This window comes from Phacochoerus africanus, chromosome 1 (genome assembly GCF_016906955.1).
Source record: "Phacochoerus africanus isolate WHEZ1 chromosome 1, ROS_Pafr_v1, whole genome shotgun sequence".
NCBI classification, from domain to species: Eukaryota; Metazoa; Chordata; class Mammalia; order Artiodactyla; family Suidae; genus Phacochoerus; species Phacochoerus africanus.
In genome coordinates, this window is record NC_062544.1 from 3,426,133 (window position 1) to 3,448,792 (window position 22,660).

Below are 22,660 nucleotides of genomic sequence, written 5' to 3' on the forward strand. Positions count from 1 at the left end.
GACTGCACCCAGGCACCCAGCAGCCCTGACAGCACTCACGGCAAATCAGTCAACAGGAGCCGAGGGCTCGGACCGGGTACACCGCTACGTCCCGCAGCCGAAGGAACGGAATGGGGGACGGAGCTCCCTGGACTCCCCAGTCTCCCATCCCTTCAGGAACCCGAGAGCAAAGCACATTCGCACACCCCCAAGAAGGTCCGGGCACCCCTGATTCGCAGCCAACCTCACCACCGGGGCTGGAGCGCAGCCTCCTCGGGGCTCAGGCGCCGGCCCGCCGCCCGTCCGCGGACTGCACGCGCCCGGTCTTCGGGTGGGGAGCTCGGGGCCTCGGGGTGAGGACCGGGAAGAGCAGGGCGCCGCGCCGCGAGGGGCCAGCCATCCCGCCGCGGACCGCAAGTGCCGAGGGCCCGGGGAGGGCAGCCCGATCGGCGTACCGGCCCCGGCCACCTCGCCACCCACGTGCCCGCGGAACGCCCCGCACGGGCCCGACGGCGGGTCGGCGAGCGCCCTTCCTCCCGCCCTCCGCCCCTCGCGCCCCACCCCGCCGCCCTTTCTCCTGCTTCCCTCCTGCCCCCTCCCTCCCCGCCCCCGCCGTCGCCCTCCCCTCCCCCGCTCTCCCACGGTGCGGGCGGGTTCTCCGCCGCCGCCCCCGCCGCCACTCCGCCCCCCGCGCGGAGCGGAGCCGCAGTAATAACCCCGGCGCGGGCGGCGCAGTCACCGCGGGGCACGGTCTTGCGCGCCGGTCGGGTTGGTCCTCGCTGCCCACTTGCACACCGCGGGCCTGGGGAGCAGCCCACGGCCCCCGGCCCCTCGGAGCGCCCCTAGATGAAACCGTGCGTTCTCCCCGCGGGGGCACAGCTCTGGCGGCGGGCGCGGGGCAAGCGGGGCAGCCCAGCCATGCGCGCCCCCGGCTGCACGTCGCTCTGGGTGCTGCTGCTGGTGGGTGTGCAGGTGAGTCCCCGACTAGAGGGACAGGGTCCCCCGAGGCTCCCCTCGCGCAGCCCCCGTCTCACCGAGGTGTCGCCGCTGTTTTTCAGCAGGCACCTGCGTGCGCCGTGGGACCCGCAGCAGCCTCGCCCGGGAGCCCGAGCGTCCAGCGTTCTCCTGGTCCCGCGGAGTGGCCGGGCTGGGTGGAAAAGGGCGGTAAGTCCGCGAGGGGGGTCGAATCCTTGCCGTGTAGCCGCTCGTAAATCCCCTCACGCTAGTTTACAAGGTGCTGCGACTGTTCATAATTCTAGGAACTCTGGTGAGATGCTGCTGTGCTTCTTTACAACCGAAAGAGCGAGCACCTGCGAGTCCACTTTCACCAGTGTTTATGTTGTTTCCCTGTAAAACAAAAACGGTTTAGCAGCGATATTACCATCAACGTTAGGGGAGAAAGCAAGACAATGTATTTAATTTTAACCATAGAAGAGGAAGGAATAATCTAGGAGTTACATTAAAGTACCCTTGAAAGCAGTGACAAAGAACTTATTACCACTTTCTTCATCCCCTCGTCCCCCTCCCCGGACCGCCCCCCTCTGACCTTTTACAGTGAAGTCTCTCTCTTTACAGCCTTCACCATCAAAGCGGGAGATGAGACGAGGGACAGTCATTTTGCACAGTACTTGCCATCTTAGTGTCAAAAAGGACGCTCTTTAAGACTTGGGTGTAACTGAAACGTAGTAGTGCAGGGAATGGGTCATTTGCTCATGTCGTAAGCAGTGTTCAGGTCCTTTGCCACGATTTGACATAACAACAAGTCTGATTTTCTGCAGTGTACTTTTTTTACTTTCACTGTTCACCAGCGGCATTTATCGTTTCTGTCTCAGAGATGCACTTCTCTGTTCTGAACTGCTTTAGGGAAAACCTGAAAGCAGGTGTGGGAGGTCGGTTGCTAGCTGGTTTTTATCTGAACCCAGTCCATTGGCAGCTGCTGAATGCGAGTACTTTGCATCAATTGCGACCACAAATTGCCATCTCAGATGTCCTTAGTGACTTGAAGAGGAAGAACCAGGTTTGATTACGCCAACATATTTTCAGAAAACCTAGAAATTTTGAGTAAATAATGCAGATTCCTGAATATGGCTTTTTCATCTTGATGAAGTTCCATAAAGACAATAATTTAATATATGCATTAATTATTGAGATTCTCTCCCAAGTGCTGTCTGAATACTCTATAAAGTGATAAATCCTATGAAAGCCAGAATATGGGATCTTCTCCAGCACCACCAGAGGGCGCTAGATAAAAATGATAGACCGTTTAAAATCACTTGCCACTTATTTGCAAGAGAAGGTTCTTTATTTAAAGTTCAATTTCTGGGCTTGCCCTTGTCTTCTTTAATGTTTCTTTTAGGATTCACTCTAGTATGTAATTATTTATATTCTAGTTAGTAGTCTTCCCCACTTAAAAAAAAAAGGTGTATGGGGTTTTCTGTGAGGTAGAGCCTTAGAGGCAGAACCATTTTCAGGAGGAGAAGCCAAGACTTTGTGCCAGAGCGAGCCCGTTTCCCTGGAAAGAGTCCTGCAGGCTGAACTCCAGCCTGGCAGGCATGTGGCTCTAATCACCTGGCATCTCACCAGGTGTCACACGCCCAGCGTTCCCATCCCTCAGCTCCCTTGGTCAGAACCTCAAAGGGGACCTGCCAGCCTTCATCAGTGAACCTCTAGCCTGTGGACACACCACAGCCTCATCCCCCAGCATGCAGGTGTTTGAGCTCTTCCAAAAGGCCCAGGTGAAAGGGTGGGTTTCAGCAGAGAGCGTTCACACGACCAGAGGAAAAAAGACCGTTTCTGCTCAGAATGGTACCTCTTTGACCCAGGATATTGAGCGGGAATAGATTGTGCCTGATGCTGGGGTTATTTACGGTTGCATGATTTCAGAATCCAAAGTTTTGGCTTTGTAACAACTCTTTTGGCCATAAGGTTTGTTTAACACACACATATATATTTCAACCTGTATTTCCGGTGTTGCTGGTGTCTGGAGGACTGGTGCAATATGAAGGAGAACTCCCGGTGTTCTGTGAGGCGACAGTAGATAACTTAGTTAAGATCAGTTATATCTTCAGACACTCGGGACACTTATTTCACGGTGGCTGAATCAGCACTGCTGTTCCTTAACAGGAGACTTGAATGCTTTTCCTACCGATTTACCTGTGTCATGATAATGTGGGTCTTATTAAGAGCAAAGCCCTAGCAGGAGCTTGCTAACTTTTTAATCTAGAGGAAGTTAAGCTTCCAGGTCAAAGGTCAGAAGTTCTTTAGAACTTTGTTGTGTTGGACACGCGAGACGTGTGTGTGTGTGTGTGTGTGTGTGTGTGTGTGTGCGCGCGCGCGCGCACGCGCATTTGAAGTTCATATGATGCATATTCGCACATTCGCATGACATGAGACCCGTCAAGTTGGTATAAATGTTTACCAGGTTCTTGGGGCTCTGACCTGTAACGTTTGCTGGTTCCCACTGGCTGAATACTCCCACTGTGGCGGATTTCACGCTGTGGATGCGATGCCGCTGATGGCAGAGGGGGGCCGTGGTGCGCCAAGCCCATGCCCTGCAGCTGGAACCAGCCGGCCCCTGCCCTCTCCCAGGTGGTCCAAGCCTCACGCACACAGTTTGAAACCGGGCTCTTCCTAGACGCGATGCGCAGTCAGATCCACGCCTCGAAGTCACGTCGACCAGGGCGCTGCCTGGAGCAGCCACGTGTGAATTTCTTCTGCTTAAAACCCTACGCAGGACCACAGTCTTAACTTAAGGAATTCTCAAGGATCAGGAATCTCACTGATTTTTTTTTTTTTCTTGAAATCACATGGCAATATTTTGGGCGATTCTAATCTTAAGACATAGGCTCCAGAGTCAGTTCTGAATTGTCAGTTTGGTGCGATGAGCTATTGCCTTCTCTGAGAAGAGTGGTCAATGCACTCGGAGAAACCGTGCTTTACCTTGTTCACTCGTTGAATTCTTCAGCTACAGCCTTTTCCGCATCCCTGTGTACATGACCGGGGTGCGTATTTGACGAGGAACCATGAGGTTGCCGGTTCGATCCCTGGCCTCGCTCAGTGGGTTAAGGATCCAGGGTTGCCGAGAGCTGTGGTATAGGTCGCAGACTCTACTCGGATCTGGAGTTGCTGTGGCTGTGGTATAGGCCGGTGGCTACAGCTTCAATTAGACCCCTGAACTGGGAACCTCCATATGCCTCAGGTGCGGCCCTAAAAAGACAAAAAGACAAAAAAAAATTAAATTAAAATTAAATATTTGAAAGGTATACATCAGGCTAACAGAATGTTAACTAAAATTCTTTGTCACGTCATCTGTAACAAATCTACCTTCGCATAGTCTAAATGGCCAAGTTGGAGTTCAGGACATGACGGTGCGGGAAGCTCTGACCCCGGGACCAAGGCCACGCCTGTGTTGCTGCTCCACGATCTGTCCTGCCTGACCAGAAACAGCCTCTCCCCGAGCTCTGGAGGCAGAAGGGCTGTAGCCATGGTGGGAATGAAGGAGAGACTCCTGGCCAAGCAATAAAAAAGAAATGATTCTACAAGGGAAGACCCCTTTTGTAGAAAACAGCTGCAATATTTCGAGAAAGGTGGCTGAGGGCCCCTGCCCAGGATCCTGAAGGAGCTACAAGTGTGTTCTCCCCACTTTGCCCAGAGAGGGAAAGAATGCACATGCACCCCATGCAAAGCTACAGGACTCCCTGCAACAGGAGCCCAGCATGTCATCTGGGTGCCACCAAATCTGTTTGCTCCGTGGGGTCTTCCTGATATTTTCAAAATAAGTCACTTATTTTTTTTTTGTCTTTTTTAAAATTATTATTATTTTTAAATTGTTATTTCCCCAATATAGTTTTTTTTTCTACTGTACAGCACGGTGACCCAGTCACACCTACATGTACACATTCTGTTTTCTCACATTATCAGGCTCCATCATAAGTGGCTAGACATAGTTCCCAGTGCGACACAGCAGGATCTCATTGCTCATCCATTCCAAAGGCAACAGTCTGCATCTATTAACCCCAAGCTCCCCATCCACCCTACTCCCTCCCCCTCCCCCTTGGCAACCACAGGTCTGTTCTCCAAGTCCATGATTTTCTTTTCTATAGAAAGTTTCACTTGTTTGCCATTTATTAGATTCAGGATATAGGTGATATCATATGGTATTTGTCTTTCTCTTTCTGACTTACTTCACTCAGTATGAGAGTCTCTAGTTCCATCCATGTTGCTGCAGATGACATTATGTCATTCATTTTTATGGCTGAGTAGTATTCCATTGTGCATGTATACCACAGGGCTTCTCCTGCGGCATATGGAGTTGCCAGGCTAGGGGTCGAATCAGAGCTGTAGCCGCCAGCCTACCCCACAGCCACAGCAATGCCAGATCCGAGCCGTGTCTGCAACCTGCACTATAGCTTGTGAGCAATGCCGGATCCTCAACCCACTGAGCGAGGCCAGGGATCGAACCTGGGTCCTCATGGATGCTAGTCAGGTTCATTTCTGATGAATCACGATGGGAACTCCCCGAATAAGTCACTTGTTTGCCTACACGTTAGCCTGCTGTAACATACTGTAGAGTGGAAAGAAGGGTATAGTTCATGGGTTTGAACAGCCCTGGAGTGTGAAATGCGATCAAGTGCCAGGAACGCAGGCTAGCGGGAGGGTCAACAGTGGTTTTCACTGGGAGCAGATACACAGCTGAGATACACAGTGTCTCCAGATGTGAACGTCTGGGAAACCCAGACTCCTCTGCCTTTTCTCCTGCAGTTCAATGATTTAATAAGTAAATATTTTGGAAGGAAACACCGAAGAGGGTCCGTCATACTTGTCTTTTAGACCCTTTTCTGAAAAACCGTCTGTACTTTTCAGCTAACCTTTCCTAGCAATGGAATGTAGACGTTGGTAGAAGACCACGGATGACTGAGGAAGGTCTAGAACTAGAAAAATGGTTTCTTATTGTAATTACTCTAAAGCAATGGGCTCAGAAAAGTCCGCTCTTAGTTTCATTTGGTCTGTGATGAATTTCTCCTTAGACGCGTCATAGCGTTTGCTGGATTTGCTGGATTTGGTGATCCCACGTGATAGGCACGACTTCTTGAAAGTCCCCTTTTAAGATGGTCCCTTTCAACTCTGATTCGACACTTTCTGCCGTTTGGAGTTGAGGATGGGTGGATGTCGACCCTTCCTCCATCCGTTTTGGCGGCGTGGGAAGATCTGGTAGTAAATTAGGTTTGAAGACTTGCTGACCCTTTTCCGGATGCTGGAGTTGCTCAGCCACATCCCCTCTCTCGCTTTCAGAGTATGACCTGGTGTCTCCCTACGAGGTTGACCGCAACGGTGACTACGTGTCCCACGACATCTCGCACCCCCAGAGGAGGAAAAGGGCGCTGGCCCAGCTCGGAGTGGGCTCTCTGCACCTTCGGCTGCAGGGCTTCCGGCAAGACTTCCACATGGATCTGGAAACTTCCAGCAAGCTGGTGGCTCCTGGATTTCTCGTACAGACTCTGGGAAAGCGGGGCACTAAGTCCGTGCAGCCCCTCCTGCCCGAGGATTTCTGCTTTTATCAAGGCTCCTTACGGTCCCACAAAAACTCCTCCGTGGCTCTTTCAACCTGCGGAGGCTTGGTGAGTACAGATCTTGCTGCTTGTCGGGAGAGGCAGGGTAAGCCTGCCCTGTTCTTTTAGCTCGGGCTTCCGTTATCACAGCACAGACTTCTTTGATCTGTCAGCGCAGGAGGAAAATCTCCAAATAATACTTTCTAAAACATGTCGGGCGGCTTCCTTTCCCCATGTGTAAACAGCATCCATGCCCTGCAGTTTGCAACACTGGATCCTTAACCCACCGAGTGAGGCCAGGGATCGAACCTGTGTCCTCATGGATGCTCGTCAGATTCATTTCCACTGAGCCACGATGGGAACTCCCTAAGCTGAAATCTTAATGTCTCGCCTTTTACTTTTCTTAAAATATTTACATAATTTTCGGGAATTAGATGCTTAGAGTCTTGGACACACATGAATTAGTTGGACACAGATGGAGGAGACCTGACGTCAGTAGCGGAGATAAGTAGCTCAGTGAAAATGTGTGATCAAAACAACAGGGTCTTGACCATGTTCCAAGTTTGAACATTTTTGTGCCGTCTCTCGACAATGACCTACGTCTGTCTTAGTCCTTCCATCTCTCGGCAGTGACCTTCGTCTATCTTAGTCCTTCCATCTCTCGGCAGTGATCTAAGTCTGTCTTAGTCCTTTCCCTCTTTAGGAAGAGGAGATTCAGCCTCTCATCTCAGAGGGTCACGTGTGTGTGAGTACTGGATGCTGAGGCGTCATTCATCATCAATTTCTTAAAACACTGAATATGTGCAAATACTATATAGCCTGTTAATTTTAAAAAAATATATGAATATTATGCTTTTTAGAGGAATTTCTTCAGAGCTGGGCTCATGTCTACTTTCATTTGTAAAAGGCTTTTCATCTGAGAAAGGACATGGCGGGGATGGCCAAGGATGGAGGGACGGTGATGAGGCCAGTGGAGCTGAGGTCTTCTGTGTTCTCTCAAGAAAAAATAGATCATCCTTAATCAAAGAGCTAAAACTCTTCACCACTGCACCAAGGAGGGTATCTCTTCCTTGGCTTTCTTCAGCAAAGGCTCTGATCAGAAATGGAACCATCTGTGTGGTGGGGAAATGGGCCACGCCTTTCAGAGCGCTCTTGGATTTGTTTGTGGAGCTTGGGTGAGGTGCTCCCCAATAACCCAGCAGGGTTGCAGGCTCACGGACACCCCTGGTCTCAGTGAGCCAGGCTTTCCCATCCTGCCTGAGCCGTGGCCTGGAGTCTGTCCGTGAACAGAGCTGGCTGGCAGCAGCTCGAGATTCGGACTCTCTTTGAACTCCATAGGAGTTAACAGCGAAAGCTGTCAATGACAGCTATGTGAAAGATAAAGAAATGGAAGGCACAGAAAAAAGAATCCTCTGGATGATAAACACTGGAATTTAATATTTCGATCACTGGAATAGAAATCTGTCTGCTTTCACCATTACTCTTCCAAATACATTAATTTCGACCTCACTGATATTTTGTCTGTAGATGGTCATTACAAATGTGACCTCAACTCAGGAGTGTGAGATTCCGGGGGCATTTGTCACATCATAGGATAAATCAGAGGCATTTTGAAGAAGAAAAAGGGAGGATTACGGAGTGCTCTTTCTCTCGCCAGGTAATAAAATTCCTGAATGGAAGTGCCCCTGAAATAGCTGCCAGGTCTGCTGTTCCTTCCCTGCTTGATGGCTACCCCATCCCTCCTCTTTCAAACTGACTAACACACGAAGAAAAACAGCGTATCTTTTGCATTAGGGAATGGCTTCTTTGTGTTATTATTGTTATTCTTGCTTCTTTCAGGTTCTAATTAAAGTTCCAGGTAGGTCTCCGTGAAGCTCTTTTGCACTGGGCTTCTGGATGACGGGGCTGTCCAGTGAGAGCCCAGAGTCAGTCTATGGTTCTCCATGCAGGCCTCTTTGCGGGCCCTGGTGGAGTCGCTCGGAAAACAAGACCTCTTGTAGTGGGAAAGTACCTACATGCTATTCTCCCTATTTCATCTACAGCCTGAGACCAGTACTTTTTAATTAACAAGTAGTATTTCATTAAGGGTTTACTATTTTGGATTATTCAATTAGGGCAAATGGTTTACGGTTTTGAGACGAGCAATTTCCAAACGCATAGTTTTTTTCTCCTGGGTCTCAAATTTCAAGTTTGGGGAAATGTTGCTATATTCCTCTTATAATTAATTTGAGGACCACTGTAAAAGTTAATAGTTGATGGCATGGTCTAATTTATAGTAAATACATAGTCTTAAGGAGGGAGTTCCCATTGTGGCACATCGGAAATGAGTCCAACTAGGAACTATAAGTTTGCAGGTTCAATCCCTGGCCTTGCTCAGTGGGTTAAGGATCTGGTGTTGCGGTGATGTAGGTGGCACACATAGGTCGGATCTGATGTTGCTGCGGCTGTGGTGTAGGCTGGCAGCTGTAGCTCCAATGTGCCCCCTAGCCTGGGAACCTCCATATGCCACAGGTGCGGCCCTAAAAAGACAAAAACGAGAGAAAGAAGACAGAACTAAAATGAGCATTTTACTTTGAATCTGATATGAATAATGAATGTGCTTCAGAGCTGTGCGTCACTAGAACCCATCAGAGTTGGGTCCGAGGAGTGTATTGTCCCATCAGAGAAGCAGGGAATAGGCAGTTTTACTGTCGAATGGCAAAATAAGGGCAAATAGGAGGGCTAGGAGGACTCGGATGAAGACGCCTCAGCTACTAGGTGAGAGGCAGCAGCATCAGTGTCGGTTTCTAGAGGAGATGCTGTCCAGGCTGCATCCTCCTTGTAGAGTCGGGATGAGGTGCCCACGGTTGAAGGAGCACCAGCGAAGAACAGTCTCAGGGAAGGTTATGAACATCTGTCAAGTTCATGGAATCCTTGATAACCTCATCCACGAATGTTCAGAGATTAACATTTGTGTATGATGCCCAAGTAGAGTAAATTAACTAAGGTCTGAAGCCCTAAAATGACTTCTAGAGTCATTCTGGTGTTTCCAGCAAGTATATGGACTCGAGATATCTCTCATCCTGCTAAATGAGGTTAATTGAAGATTAGCACCTGCTGTGTGTGTATCTCTACCAAAATGACATCACACATCTGTTGTGATGACCAGTCACGAGCACATACGTATGCGCTCACAGCAGGTGCTTTAGATAATGGATAAAACATGGGGCTCATTAAGAGACAGTGATGACAATGGCAGGAACAGAAGGAACAACAACAACTCACCCAATGTTATTTGCCCAATAGTTGCCTAATAGCTTCCCATTCGTTGTCTCACTTAGCCTAATGACAACTAAGAGGTGGGTACTATTGAAAAAAGAAAAGACCCAGCTTTAGTGAGATACAATTTCCACGTCATAATTTCACGCCTTAAAACCGTGTTAGTTCCGTGTTTTCCAGGATACGCCCTGGCTTGTGCAGACATCACGTCTCAATCGAATTTGAGACGTTTGCATCAGCCCCCAAAGAAATCCCATGCAGTCGGTCCCCTTTACTTTCAGGCTCTCATCAGCGCTAGGCAGCCATTAATCTGCATCCTCTGTGTGTAGATTTGTCTGTCACTTCTTATATATGGAAGAATATAGTATGTGGTCTTGCTTCTTTCACTGAGAATCCTGGGTTCAAGGCTCATCACATTGCAATATGTTTAAAGACTTTGTTATTTTTATTGGTAACTAATAATTCCTTGTATACATGTACTCCTTTTTATTGTAATGTCTATCGGTGGATAGACATTATTGTTTGCATTTTATTTAGTTATGTGAATAATGTTGCTATGGACACGTGCATACAGTTTTTTGTGCAGACAGAATGTTTTCATTTCTCTTGTGTGCACACCTAGAAGTATGGTTGTTGGATCACGTGGAAACTCTGCGCTTAACCTTTTGACGAGATTCTGTTTTTCACAGTAGCTGCACCATTTTGCATCTGCTCAGCAAGGTATAAGCATTCCAGTTTCTCCACGTTGTAGACACTTGTTCTTGTCCATCTTTTTTTATGACAGACATCCGAGCGGATGTGAAGTGGCATCTCTCTGTGGTTTTGATTTGCTGGGTAGAGATGAATGGTTGACAAGTTTTTTTGTTTGTTTGTTTGTTTGTTTTGTGGTTGTTTTGCTTTTGCTTTTCTTTCAGCACTTAGAATATATCATCCTACCTCCTGCCTCTGGATTTCATTGTTTCTGACAACGTGTCAGCTGTTTATCTCTTCATACTTTGGCTATATATAAAGAATAGTCTTGGAGTTCCCACCGTGGTACAGCAGAAACAATCCGACTAGGAACCATGAGGGCGCGGGTTCGATCCCTGACCTTGCTTAGTGGGCTAAGGATCCAGTTGCTGTGGGCTGTGGTGTAGGTCACAGACACGGCTCAGACCTGGTGTTGCTGTGGCTCTGGCATAGGCCAGTGGCTGTAGCTCCAATTGGACCCCTAGTCTAGGAACCTCCATGTGCCACGGTGCAACCCTGAAAAAAAAAAAAGACAAAAAAAAGTTAACAATTAGAAAAAAAAAAAGAATAGTCTTTCTTTGGCTTTTCAATGTGTCCTTGTCTTTTAATATTATTATGATGATGTGTATAGGTGTAGGCATCTTTGAGTTTTTCCTTTTTGGATTTATATGAGCTCCCTGAATGTTCATAATAATGTTTTTTTTTTCTCAGTTTGAAGAGTATTTGACCATTTGTTCAAATATGTTTTTCTGCTCCTTTCTCTCTCCGTTTTTCTTCGGTACTCTCATTATGCGTATCCTGGAGTGCTTAATGATGTACCACATTTCTCTGAGGTTCCATTCATTTTTCTTCATTCTTTTTCCTCTGTGCTCTTCAGACTGTGTATCTCTACTGATTGATCTTCAAGCTTCTTTGCTGGCTGTTCAAATATACTGTGAAGCTTCTGCAATACACTTTTAAAAATTTTGGATATTGTATTTCCAATTTCACTTTGGTTCTTTTTAGAATTTTTCTTATTCTGTGTTTTATGACATATTGCTATTAGGCCTTGCTTCATTGTTTTAGACATAGTTTCCTTTGGCTCATTGAACAAATGTAAAGTAGTTGCTTTGCGGTGTTTACTGGGTGAAACATCTGAGTCCCCCCAGAAGCAGTCTCCATTGCCTCTTTCTTTTCCTGTGTATGAGTCACACTTTTCTGTTTCTTTGTGTGTTTTATAATTTTCTTTGCTGAAAACAGAACTTTACAGATAGTATATTTTAGCAATTCTTGATACTGAGCACACACCCTCTCCAATGCGTGTTGCTGTTGTTTTCTTTCTTGGTGTGTTTTCCCTGCAGCATACAGTTTCCAGAGTAGCTTCTCAGAGAGCAAAACCTAGGGTATGTGTACAGTCTTTCTGAAAGCCTGTGCTGATCTGCCTCTATTGGTATCACACCCAGCTGTTAGCCTAGGCTGACTGCTAGCTGATCACTTTTTTTTTTTTTTTTTTAATGGCAGGTGCAGGTATAAATCGCTCCATGGTCTAATTTGATGACAGCAGAGCTTTGTGGGATTAGGGTGCTGCCTGGTTTTGAGACTACAACACCCCCAGGAGAAATCATCTAGCCTTTCCCCCGAGTCTCTTTGCTAAACTTCTAGCTGGTATACGGTTTTGCTTATTGTTCTGAGTATCTTGGAACAACCAGTCTTCCTTTAATTGTTTGCAACTAGATACCCATTATTTTTGACAATGCCCCTAGGCATGAACTTTCACGTACTCTGTTCCAAATACAATCAGTCCCTTTAAGTGAGCTTCTCTTAGATCTTGCTTCTCCTTCTGGGAAAAATATGTGGGCCACTAAACAGGAGCTAGAACTGGAGGTATACTTCTCCTCCCAAAGTGAAACCCCTATTCTATGAGTGGAGCACCTGCTCTTCTCTGCTTGTGTTTCCTGGCTTGAATCTTCAACCTTACCAATGTGTGGAAGTGGGGGTGTTCAGGGGTCTATTATTCTAAGCCTGATGAGCCTCGAGTAGGGCTCCCACCCTCTCTGCAGGGGCTTCTTGATGGAAGAGAAATCAGTTCTCAAGTCCATGCCTGTCTGGAATAGAGCTTCTGCAAGGTAGAACTGACAGCATAAGAGATGTTGGAGTCTTGCTTCTCCTGACATGAAAATACAGCTCTAGGATGAGAGTGTGGGGGAAAGGGAGCCCCGTTCTTTGTAAAATATGCCTAGAATAGAGCTCTGTCCAACTGAGCGAGGAGCAGGGTGAGCCTGTGACTAGACCATGGCTCAAAGGCCACAACATTTCACTATGCTTTGATAGAGTGACTACATTTAAGTCATGAGATATTTGTCCATGTTTTATGCTCTTAGAACAATTTCAGGAGACTTTAAATGGTATGTGTGCGTCTGTATTTTTTTTCTTTTTTCTTTTTTCTTTTTTAGGGCTGCACCTGTGGCATATGGGAGTTCCATGGCTGGGGTCAAATCAGAGCTACAGATGCTTGCCTGCACCACAGACACAGAAACGCAGGATCTGAGCCATGTCTGCGACCTATACTGCAGTGCATGGAAATGCCAGATCCTTAACCCACTGAATGATGCCAGGGATTGAACACATGTCCTCATGGATACTGGTCAGGCTTGTTTCCACTGAGCCACAACGGGAACTCTATGTAATTTTCATCAGGCAAATGATTGTTTCCGAGGGAAGATCTGCCACATTCTTTACACTGCTATTCAGGAAGCCAGTCTCTGCTAGATGCTATTATTAACATATTTTACAAATCACTGCCCAAAGATATTTCATTATCCACATTTTCCAGATGATTCTCGAGGTAATTATTGAAAGAGTGGGTTTTGACCTGAGTTGCCTGACTTCAAAACCAGGGCTTTAAATCACGACACTCTTTTGCTTCCCTCGATCCGTGAGCTGACGGTGCACTGTAGGGACCTTGCAGGATTTTCCATTGCATCTTCCTTGAATGCCCTCAAAACGGTAATGATGTTCTCCTTTGTTTTCCACTTTGATGCCCCCTTCCTTTGGCCTGAGCCCTCTGTGAACTTAGGGGACCCCATCTGTAATGATTCAGGAGCTTCTATTAAAATTATGGATTCATTCCATACTTATTTATTGACAGTTGATTTTTTATATCAGGCTATGAATGCTTGAAGAGATAGTGCTTTTTTCATCCTTGTGTCCCCAAGTTCTTGTTACACTTAACCAACTTTTTTTCTTGCAACAAATGATTGTATTTCAAATTAACAAAAAACTATGCTCTATCTTCTCAATCTCTATTTTGAGATATGAATAAATATAAAATTCACTTTATAGTTCTTTTCATATGATTTCCTTTCATGACTATGCCAAACATTCTAAAGTTTCTTTTGAAGCACTTTATTCAGACATGGTTTAATTAATATGATTTCTGACCAACTATTTTAAAACTCCCGTTATCACTACTTTTAAATGAGGTTTCTTTAGAAATATTTTCTGTTACATAAGACAATATTTGATTGTTTTGAAGGATTCCATGCAGGTTCTGTACATGTAATCAAATTAGCACTTGACCAAAAAAAAAACAACCAAAAAACCCTTTCATCAGTTGTCCTTTGGCACAAAATCTGCATGAATTTCAGCTCTTCTTGTGTAATCTGTCAAGGCATTAATGTGTAAGGTACATATCATTTCTCCTAAAATCAAATTACTCTCTTGCTTTCAATAGTATTGGAAAACGTGTAAAGGCCACAATTCTCAGTTTGCCTCGCAAAGTCCCTCACTTGGTCGGGGACTTGCTTGGGGGCTGGTTTGAATGGTACCAGGTTTTATTTCGAGACACAGACTCCAGGGATCTGCTGGAAACTCGAGTCATTGAGAATTTTTCTAAAGCACCCAATAAATCCTAGGAAACTGTCTGAAATGTTGCCAGATTTTCAACTAACTTTGAAAAATGTTCTTGGAGCTGGGACCGTAAAACAGGAGCAGAAGGAAAGAACCAACACAGGAGATGGATCAAAGGGCTAATATGAGTTTTATTTGGTTTTTTTAATTTTTAAAAATTGTTTTATTTCCCCAATACGTTATTTTTTTTCCTACTGTGCAGCATGGTGACCCAGTTACACATACATGTATACATTCTTTTTTCTCATGTTATCATAAGTGAGTTTTAAAAGAAAAGTATCACTCTCCGGGAAGGCCCGTGATGGCATAACCAGTTGAAGATACGTCGGAGTGAGGAGGAATGCAGGAAAACTAGAGAAGATGAGGTTTGGGGATAAAATATGGCCAAAGCTAGTGATTATTAGGAAATTTAAAAGGTGAGTGTGGGGAACTAACTGAAAGTACTAAGTAAATTTCTGCTAATAACTTAAGAATAAATACAAATCAGGAGTTCCCGTCATGGTGGCACAGCGGAAACGAATCCAACTAGGAACCATGCGGTAGCGGGTTCAATCCCTGGGCTTACTCAGTAGCTTGAGGATCTGGCATTGCTGTGAGCTGTGGGAAGTAGATCAAAGTAATACTTTATAATTAATGTGACCACAGATTTTTCTATCAGCTTACCATTAACTGTAAACAAAAATGAGATGAATAGAGAAAAGTTAATAGAAAATCTATTATTTTGCTCTATTTCCTTTACTTGCAAGTGATGAACCTGAGACTCCAGGGGTGGAGTGACTTGGCCAATGTTACGAGGCGAGTGTAGCGTGAGTGTTTTGACATCCACTCTCCAGCGATGTTTTTGCAGCAACACACTCGATGTCAGTACGCATTGTAGAGAGCAGCCACCTCAGGAGTTGGCATCTTGGGGTTTAAAGATAGAGCGAGTGAGTCTGGGTCTGGAGATGTTGGCCAGGTAGCAGTGGGGAGGAGACAGAGTGACAGGGTTGGTTCCCTTCTGGCTGGTGTTTGGTGATGTCCCTTTGTCGGGAGACACATGCCTCCCCTGGCACCGACAAGGACGGCCCTTAGGCGGACGCTGTCCGTGGCCAGTGGAGTATTTGCCGTGAGGACCATTGGATCGGTGCTCGCCTCCATGGCCGCTGTGGTCAAGACACTCTCCACGGCCAAGATCCCCTCAGAGCAGCCGCACGGGTCCCCTTGAGGAGCAGGAATGCCATCCCTGCGCTCAGTTCCTCTAGGGAATGTGTCCAGTCTGGATTTTCCCAAAGGCCAAAGGTGCCTGAAATCTACTTTTAAGAGAAAGGCCAGGCCAGAGGGAGGGGAAAACAAAAAGAAAGAAAGAAAAGAAAGGAAAAAAGGAGACCAGATGCAACCAAGCTCTTTAAAGCATGACCAGCCTTGCCTGACGGTCAGCCAGAGCAGTCTGCCTGCATCTGCCTCACACACATGCAACATTCTTCTTCTTCTTCTTCTTCTTCTTCTTCTTTTTTTAGGGCTGCACCCATGGCATATGGAGCTTCCCTGGCTAGGGGTCTGATCAGAGTTACAGCTGCCAGCCTACATGTCTGCGACCTGCACCACAGCTTACAGCAGCTCCAGATCCTTCACCCACTGAGCGAGGCCAAGGGGTGGAACCTGCAACCGCATGGTTCCTAGTCAGGTTTGCTTCCGCTGCGCCATGAGGGGACTCCACGTTCTTCTTCCTCCTCCATGTCACTTTCACCACGAGGCCCTCCGTGCTTCCTCCCACCCCATCTAACATTACCTGCCTTTTCTTCCACAAAAACCTCCTCTCCCCTTGCCCGCTTTATTTTTCTACTCAGTATTTATCATCGGCGTTAATCATAGCCCAGTTAGGAAACAGAAAGCATGCAATTTAATTGAAAGGACAGACAAAATTCAGTGCATTCAGTGGGTATCAAAGAACTGAAAAATGAAAAAGGAAATACCAGGGCCTCACAGGAAGCAGCTACTGGACCTGGGGCTGAGGGACTGAGGGAAGGAGTTGGGATTATTAAAATTTAGGTGCTTGCAGTTAAGCTCAAAGCCTGAGCAGGTGGAGCTGTCCAGCTGGTGCCAGGACTCCGAGGGGGCACCTTGCTGCTGGTTTTTTAAAGTAACCAGGAAACCGCCATCAGGTACTGCAATTAACTGTCACTGCCAGGGTAAGCAAGGCTAGCAGGAACTGGAAGCGGATAGGACAGCCGAGAGGAAGAGAGGAAGTCCACAGGGCGAGGGTAGTAACCCACAGGGAGCAGAGAGGACGTGCACAGGGGGCAGACGGGAAGTGCACAGGGGGCAGACCGGAAGTGCACAGGAGACAGGCAGGAAGTGCACAGGGGGCAGACCGGAAATGCACAGGGGGCAGACTGGAAGTGCACAGGGAGCAGACCGGAAGTGCACAGGGGGCAGACAGGAAGTGCACAGGGGGCAGACAGGAAACCCACAGGGAACAGGTAGGAGGTCCACGAGGAATAGATTGGACGTCCACAGAGGGCAGAAAGGAAGTCCACAGGGTGCGGACAGGAAGAAATAAGTTCTCCCTCCGTCCTCATTCTCTCCAGTTCCCTGTTGCATCGGCTGTTGACAGAGGTGACCGAAGAGCAGGGGCAAAGGAGGAAGGGGTTTGTAGGGTTCCGGCCCCAGTAGCACAAAGCAGAGATAAAAGGGGAGTTGAGAACTGAGGATGCTTTCTGAATACAAAGCCGGCTGTCTATGCTAAATATTGAGAGTATAGCAAGGATTTATGCCTGACACTTTCTCGCTTTATCCTCACTCCTTTTAACAGTGCTTGGCACATAGTAAAGCCCTTAATAAAAATATATTAAATGTACAAATTATTTTTAATGCAGAACAGGAATTCCAGTGCTTTTCAAAAATTATTTGCACAGCCGCTGGTCTGTAGAGGAGGAAAAACAGACACAGGAAGCTACAACAGAAGGAACATCCCACCCTATCTGGGGGAGGGTGAGACCCTGAGATACAGACCTCGCCAGGCCTGGTGGCAGGCTTATTCCTGTGAGGAGATGGCTGTCAGACCCATGCACATGGATCTTGCTCCCCTGGCATGGGCAGCTCTTGCCCTTGTTCCTGATTTGATTAAAATTAAGTCCCCTGTGTGGCTTTGACCTGGAGGGAAAAGAAGCACAGCCTTTCCTCAGTAGGCTTGGAAGTGGTATTTCATGTCTCATTTCATGACTTAAATTGGCACTCAGGGGAGTGTGTGTGTGTGTGTGTGTGTGTGTGTGTGTGTGTGTGTGTTTTCAGTGTCTGTGAGTTTGGCTACTCTAAACCACTCCTGAAGGAGACACGGGGATGTCATCATCAATTGGCCTGAGGCCAGGCTCTGTACCAGAGTGAATTTATACCCTCAGTGGAGTCTCGTCTTTGCTCGTTCTGGACCATAGCCATGCTCAGTAATCCCACCCAACTCTCAGCTTCCTGAGCCGCAAAACACAACTGTGAGCCACTCTTGACATTTGCTCTTCTGTTGAGACTCCCGTCCCCAGGTAGTCCAGGTATGGGTCGTTTTTACTGATTTGGATTCTTCTAATAACAGCATTCATCCTTTGTCCTTTATCACACCTACTTTTCACGACTCAAGAGTGGGTTTTTTTTTAAATTTTTTTAAAGGAATAGTATGTGTTTTAAAGGCATTATTCAAGTAAATACAGGGTTTTTAAATCAGTTACAAAATCAGTGCTGATTTCATATTTTCTTTTCTATAATTTCTGTGCAATTATAGGAAGACTGAATAGAAACATCTCATTGAAAATGCAGACTCTTACACTGAGAAGGGATACGCAATGAGGTCCTACGGTACAGCACAGGGAACTATATCCAGTCTCTTGGGGTAGAACTTGATGGAAGACAATACGAGAAAAAGAAGTGTGTGTGTGTGTGTGTGTGTGTGTGTGTGTGTGTATGACTGGGTCACTCTGCTGTACAGCAGAAATCAACACAACACTGTAAATCAACTATATGCTCATAAATTACAATTTAAAGAAATCCTGGCAGAATTCTTATTTTTTTTCTTATACTGTTAATTGACGGTAAATAGGCATATCCAGGAAAGTATGTACTGTCAATATATAAAAAGTTACCAGTTTTGAAGTAAAAATTAAACTAAATTAGGACGTAACGAAAAAAAAAAACCCACATGCTGTTAACCAGATTTACAGTGATGTTAAAATGTCTGGTTGCTTTTAGTTTAAAAATGGTGTAACATAACAGAAAACTTCATCAGGCAATGACAGATAAATCTGGTTATTCCATTTTCTGTCATTGAATAGTTGTATCTGCATTTCTTAAGATATTAGAAATTTGGAGTCAAATATTGAAAGTATAAGCAATGGGTGATTTCTTTCAGTCTGCAAAGCCTGAGGAAAACTATTTCCCTGGATGAGCCTAGGGTCATTTTATTCGACCATAGGTTAACTTTTCATGGGAGTGCGTTGTCTCTTTCACTCTTAGATGAAAATGCAGAGGCTTTTCAATGTGATAAGCCTGTATTTACGTTCACCCATGTTGAGAACGTTTGGAAGGAAGGTTCTTAGTTTTGACTAGGCTTGCAGAGGTAAGCAGGGCCTCCATGCAGGGTAGTTCAAGTTGGGCCCTGGGAACTGTGAGCGGACTTGGAGAAGGAGGGGTCGGAGCTCTGCCATGAATGTTGAGGCTGCCTGCCTGCATTCTACCCCTCCTCCTGCGTCCCCCAGAGAGCGGCCTCCACGGAGGTTGAAAAGCACAGTTCTGGTCTTTTAATTCCCTTACTCCACATGTGCTCATTGCATTCTGGAAACTGAATGTCCTCCGGATGGCCGACGATGCCCTTGGGGTCTGCTCTTGCCTGCCACCTCATCCGTGTAGGGGAAACTCTCCAGGCTCAAGTGGCAGCAGCTTCACAGTAAGGCTGGACCCCTTACCCGCTCAGGGTCTTAGCAAATGCTGTTCCTTCTGCCTAGAACACGGTGCCCACCCTTCTTCCTCTGGTCGAGTGTCTTTTATTATTTATTCATTTATTTTCTCATTTACTTATTTATGTCTTTTACTTTTTAAGCTGCACCTGCAGCATGGGGAAGTTCCCGGGCCAGGGATTGTGCAGTCTGAGCCACAGCTGCAGCAACGCCAGATCCTCAACCCACTGCTCCAGGCTGGGAATTGAACCTGCACCTCTGCAGCAACCCGAGCCGCTGTAGTTCAATCCTCAACCCACTCACAGCAGCAGGAACTCCAAGTGTCCTTCTCATCGGGCATCACCGGGAAAGTCACTCCCATAAGTCGTCCTCCTTTGATTCTTCCAACCAAACAGGTTCCCTTGCGATACATCCACGACTCACCTTATTTTCCTCCTTGAGAGGAGTGATCCCAATTGAACTCGTATTTTGATTACTCCTTTAATATTTACCTCTCTTTCGCAACAGATTGTCGGCATCCTAAGGGTAGCACCAACCTCCAGGGTCCCTCCAGGATCCGAGCACTCAGCAGGGTCCCTGGCCCTTGGAAGGAACTGGATAGATGATTGGAGGGGTGGGCGGGTGGATGGAAAAAGTCTCCTCGTTTCACACACTCGCTCCGCGTATGTTGGAAAAAGTCCCTGGAGAATATGCCGCGACTGTGAAAAGCTCTGTCTAGAAAAGGCTCTAAGTTGAGTTTTCCAGGCACCACGGAGGTCCAAGCCTGTCTGCTGTGGCCCTGGGAGTGTATTTCCACAGCACAAAAGAACAGAGCAGGTGCGTTCACGTTTCCATCGTTTCCGACAAGACTCTCTGCAAGTGAGAGCTTTGCAGTCCTAACTGTGTGAGTGATTTTTCTAATGACAAAGAGTATGGCTAAACAAGTTCTAAATAAGAAACTTTGCTATATACTCAGGCAATAGGATATGGTATGATTTATATAAAGCAGAATTGAAGAAACCAAATGCGTTTGTCTCCCTCTTAGCTTGGTATAACTTACTACACAGGGTAAAAACATTGTAACTGCTCTGTCTTGGTTTCTTGGACATATATTTCCTCCTCCTCCTCCTCCTCTTCTTCTCCTCCTGTGGCACATGGAAGTTCCCGGGCTAGGGGTCAAACTGGAGCTGCAGCTGCCAGCCTGCACCACAGCCACAGCAATGCCAGATCCGAGCCGTGTCGGCGACCTGCACCACAGCTCGTGGCAACACCAGATCCTTAACCCACTGAGTGAGGCCAGGGATGGAACCTGCAACCTCATGGTTCCTAGTTGGATTCATTTCCGCTGAGCTACAATGGGAACTTCAGAGAAAACTTGTTTTTCTGTCTGCTTAGAAAAAAAAAAGTGGCCTTACTTTGTCTGATTTTCTCATAATCTCAAGGAAACTTTTCAGAGGTTACTATTCTGAGCTTTTTCAGGACATGTATCTTCTGTAAGTATCGAGCTTCTGACCAGGGTGGAAGGGTTCTGAGAAAGGGTGTTCTGCCTGCTCTGAATCCATCACCCGATGGGTTTATTCTAGACTAACTTTCAGAGATGAAAGCACATTTATTGCAGACTAATTTTCAGAGAGGAACAGCTGGCACTTCTCATAAAATAAGAACCACGGCTCCATATTTACTTTGTTCACTTGGGATAAGTAAAATATTAAGCAATTATTTTATCAAAACCTAGAACCACACTAGTCAGCAAGCATTTTGGAGCAGCTACAGTTGCAGAGCTGAGGTAGTTATCCAGAGCAGCCAGGGAAGGGAAGAGCAGGGACTCTCCACGTGTGAAGGAAGACACCCCTTTACACACACACACATTCGGAAAGAAAAAGAGAGAAAGGGCTTCCGAGGAAAAGCAAATGGCACATCGAATGCAAAAACATAGCTTTTGAAATCTCAACAATCTGGTTCAAGTCTAACCCCGCTTACCGGCCAAATGGTTCGGCTTTGGTTCCCTTAATTTGTAGGTAACCTTGGCATCACAGGGTCGCACGAGGATTGGGTGAGGCAACATGCATACAAAAGCCTTTAGCACAGGGCTCCTCGTAGGAGCTGAGCAGTACCTGTTCTCCTCAACACCCCCCGTTACTAAATTATGAAAGGTAGATTTTAAAAATCTAATTAGAAGACAACTGGAGTTCCCGTTGTAGCTCAGCGGTAGTGAACCCAGCTAGTATCCTTGAGGACACGGGTTCCATCCACGACCTCCATCAGCAGGTTTAAGGATCTGGCGTTGCCATGAGCTGCGGTGTAGATCGCAGATGCAGCTCAGATCCGAATGAATTGCTGTGGCTGTGGCGGAGGTCAGCAGCTACAACTCTGATTCAACCCCTAGCCTGGGAACCTCCATATGCCACGAGTGCAGCCCTAAAAAGACAAAAAAAAAAAATGACAGCACACATTGCCATACAAGCAAGTTCAGGTAAGTTAAAGTAGCCAGAGGTGGAGGTGCTGACCTTCAGAGAAGACTCCCAGATGGGAAGGGGTTAGAATTAGAATACGTTACACTAAAACCTTCTGGGCGATTTGTTGAAAACGCTTAGGATGGTTAAAGGACACATTATTTCAGCAGGCAATTTAAAATGCAAGAGTACCGCTTATCCACTTTTTAGAAGCTGCTTATGCCCACACATTTGAAAGTTGCCCATTCTCAGCACCTGGGAGAGGGGTGTGTGCTTACAAGGTGTCATAAATGAGAAAGGACCCAGAAGAGCGGACGTCTTGGCTCTGCATTCCCCCTGCAGCAGCCAGAGGAGCTATCAACCTTGTTTTATTTGCAGAGATTAGCTCTAACTGAAGCTGGGGGGGTTCTGTCTCTTCCCTTTGCAGGTCATCATTAGGTAATAAAGTAAAGAGTGATGGATTGCAGAATAATAAGCCAGGAGAGAAGTTAGGATATTTTATAGCACCATCCCTTGTCTGGCTGACATGTACCAGTGTGTGCAGAAGATTTCAGAGAGTAAATATTTCAGTGTTTAAATACATCGGAGCTGTGCTGTGTAAACATAGCATATGTGAAAACATGTCATTGCATGTTCTGTAAGAAGGTCAGTAATAGAAGTTGTCCTGTCCTGTCCTTTTTTTTTTTTTTTTTGGTCTTTTGACCTTTTAGGGCTGAACTAGAGGCCTATGGAGGTTCCCAGGCTAGGGATCTCATCGGAGCTGTAGCCACTGGCCGACACCATGGCCATAGCAACGCCGGATCTGAGCCTCATCTGTGACCTGCACCACAGCTCAAGGCAACACCGGATCCTTAACCCACTGAGGGAGGCCAGGGATCGAACCCGCAACCTCACTGTTCCTAGTCAGATT

At 46.6% G+C, this 22,660-nt stretch overlaps 1 protein-coding gene across 1 annotated transcript in view; it reads left to right on the forward strand.

The window, feature by feature from the left end:
* The first annotated feature begins 730 nt into the window (after window positions 1-730).
* ADAMTS16 (ADAM metallopeptidase with thrombospondin type 1 motif 16) overlaps window positions 731-22,660 on the forward strand; it is a 166,622-nt gene continuing 144,692 nt past the window's right edge. The window contains exons 1-3 of the mRNA XM_047766755.1: window positions 731-951; window positions 1,038-1,143; window positions 6,271-6,596. Coding sequence (XP_047622711.1) covers window positions 826-951; window positions 1,038-1,143; window positions 6,271-6,596 — 558 coding nt within the window. The 5' untranslated portion in view covers window positions 731-825. The remainder of the gene's footprint in view (window positions 952-1,037; window positions 1,144-6,270; window positions 6,597-22,660) is intronic.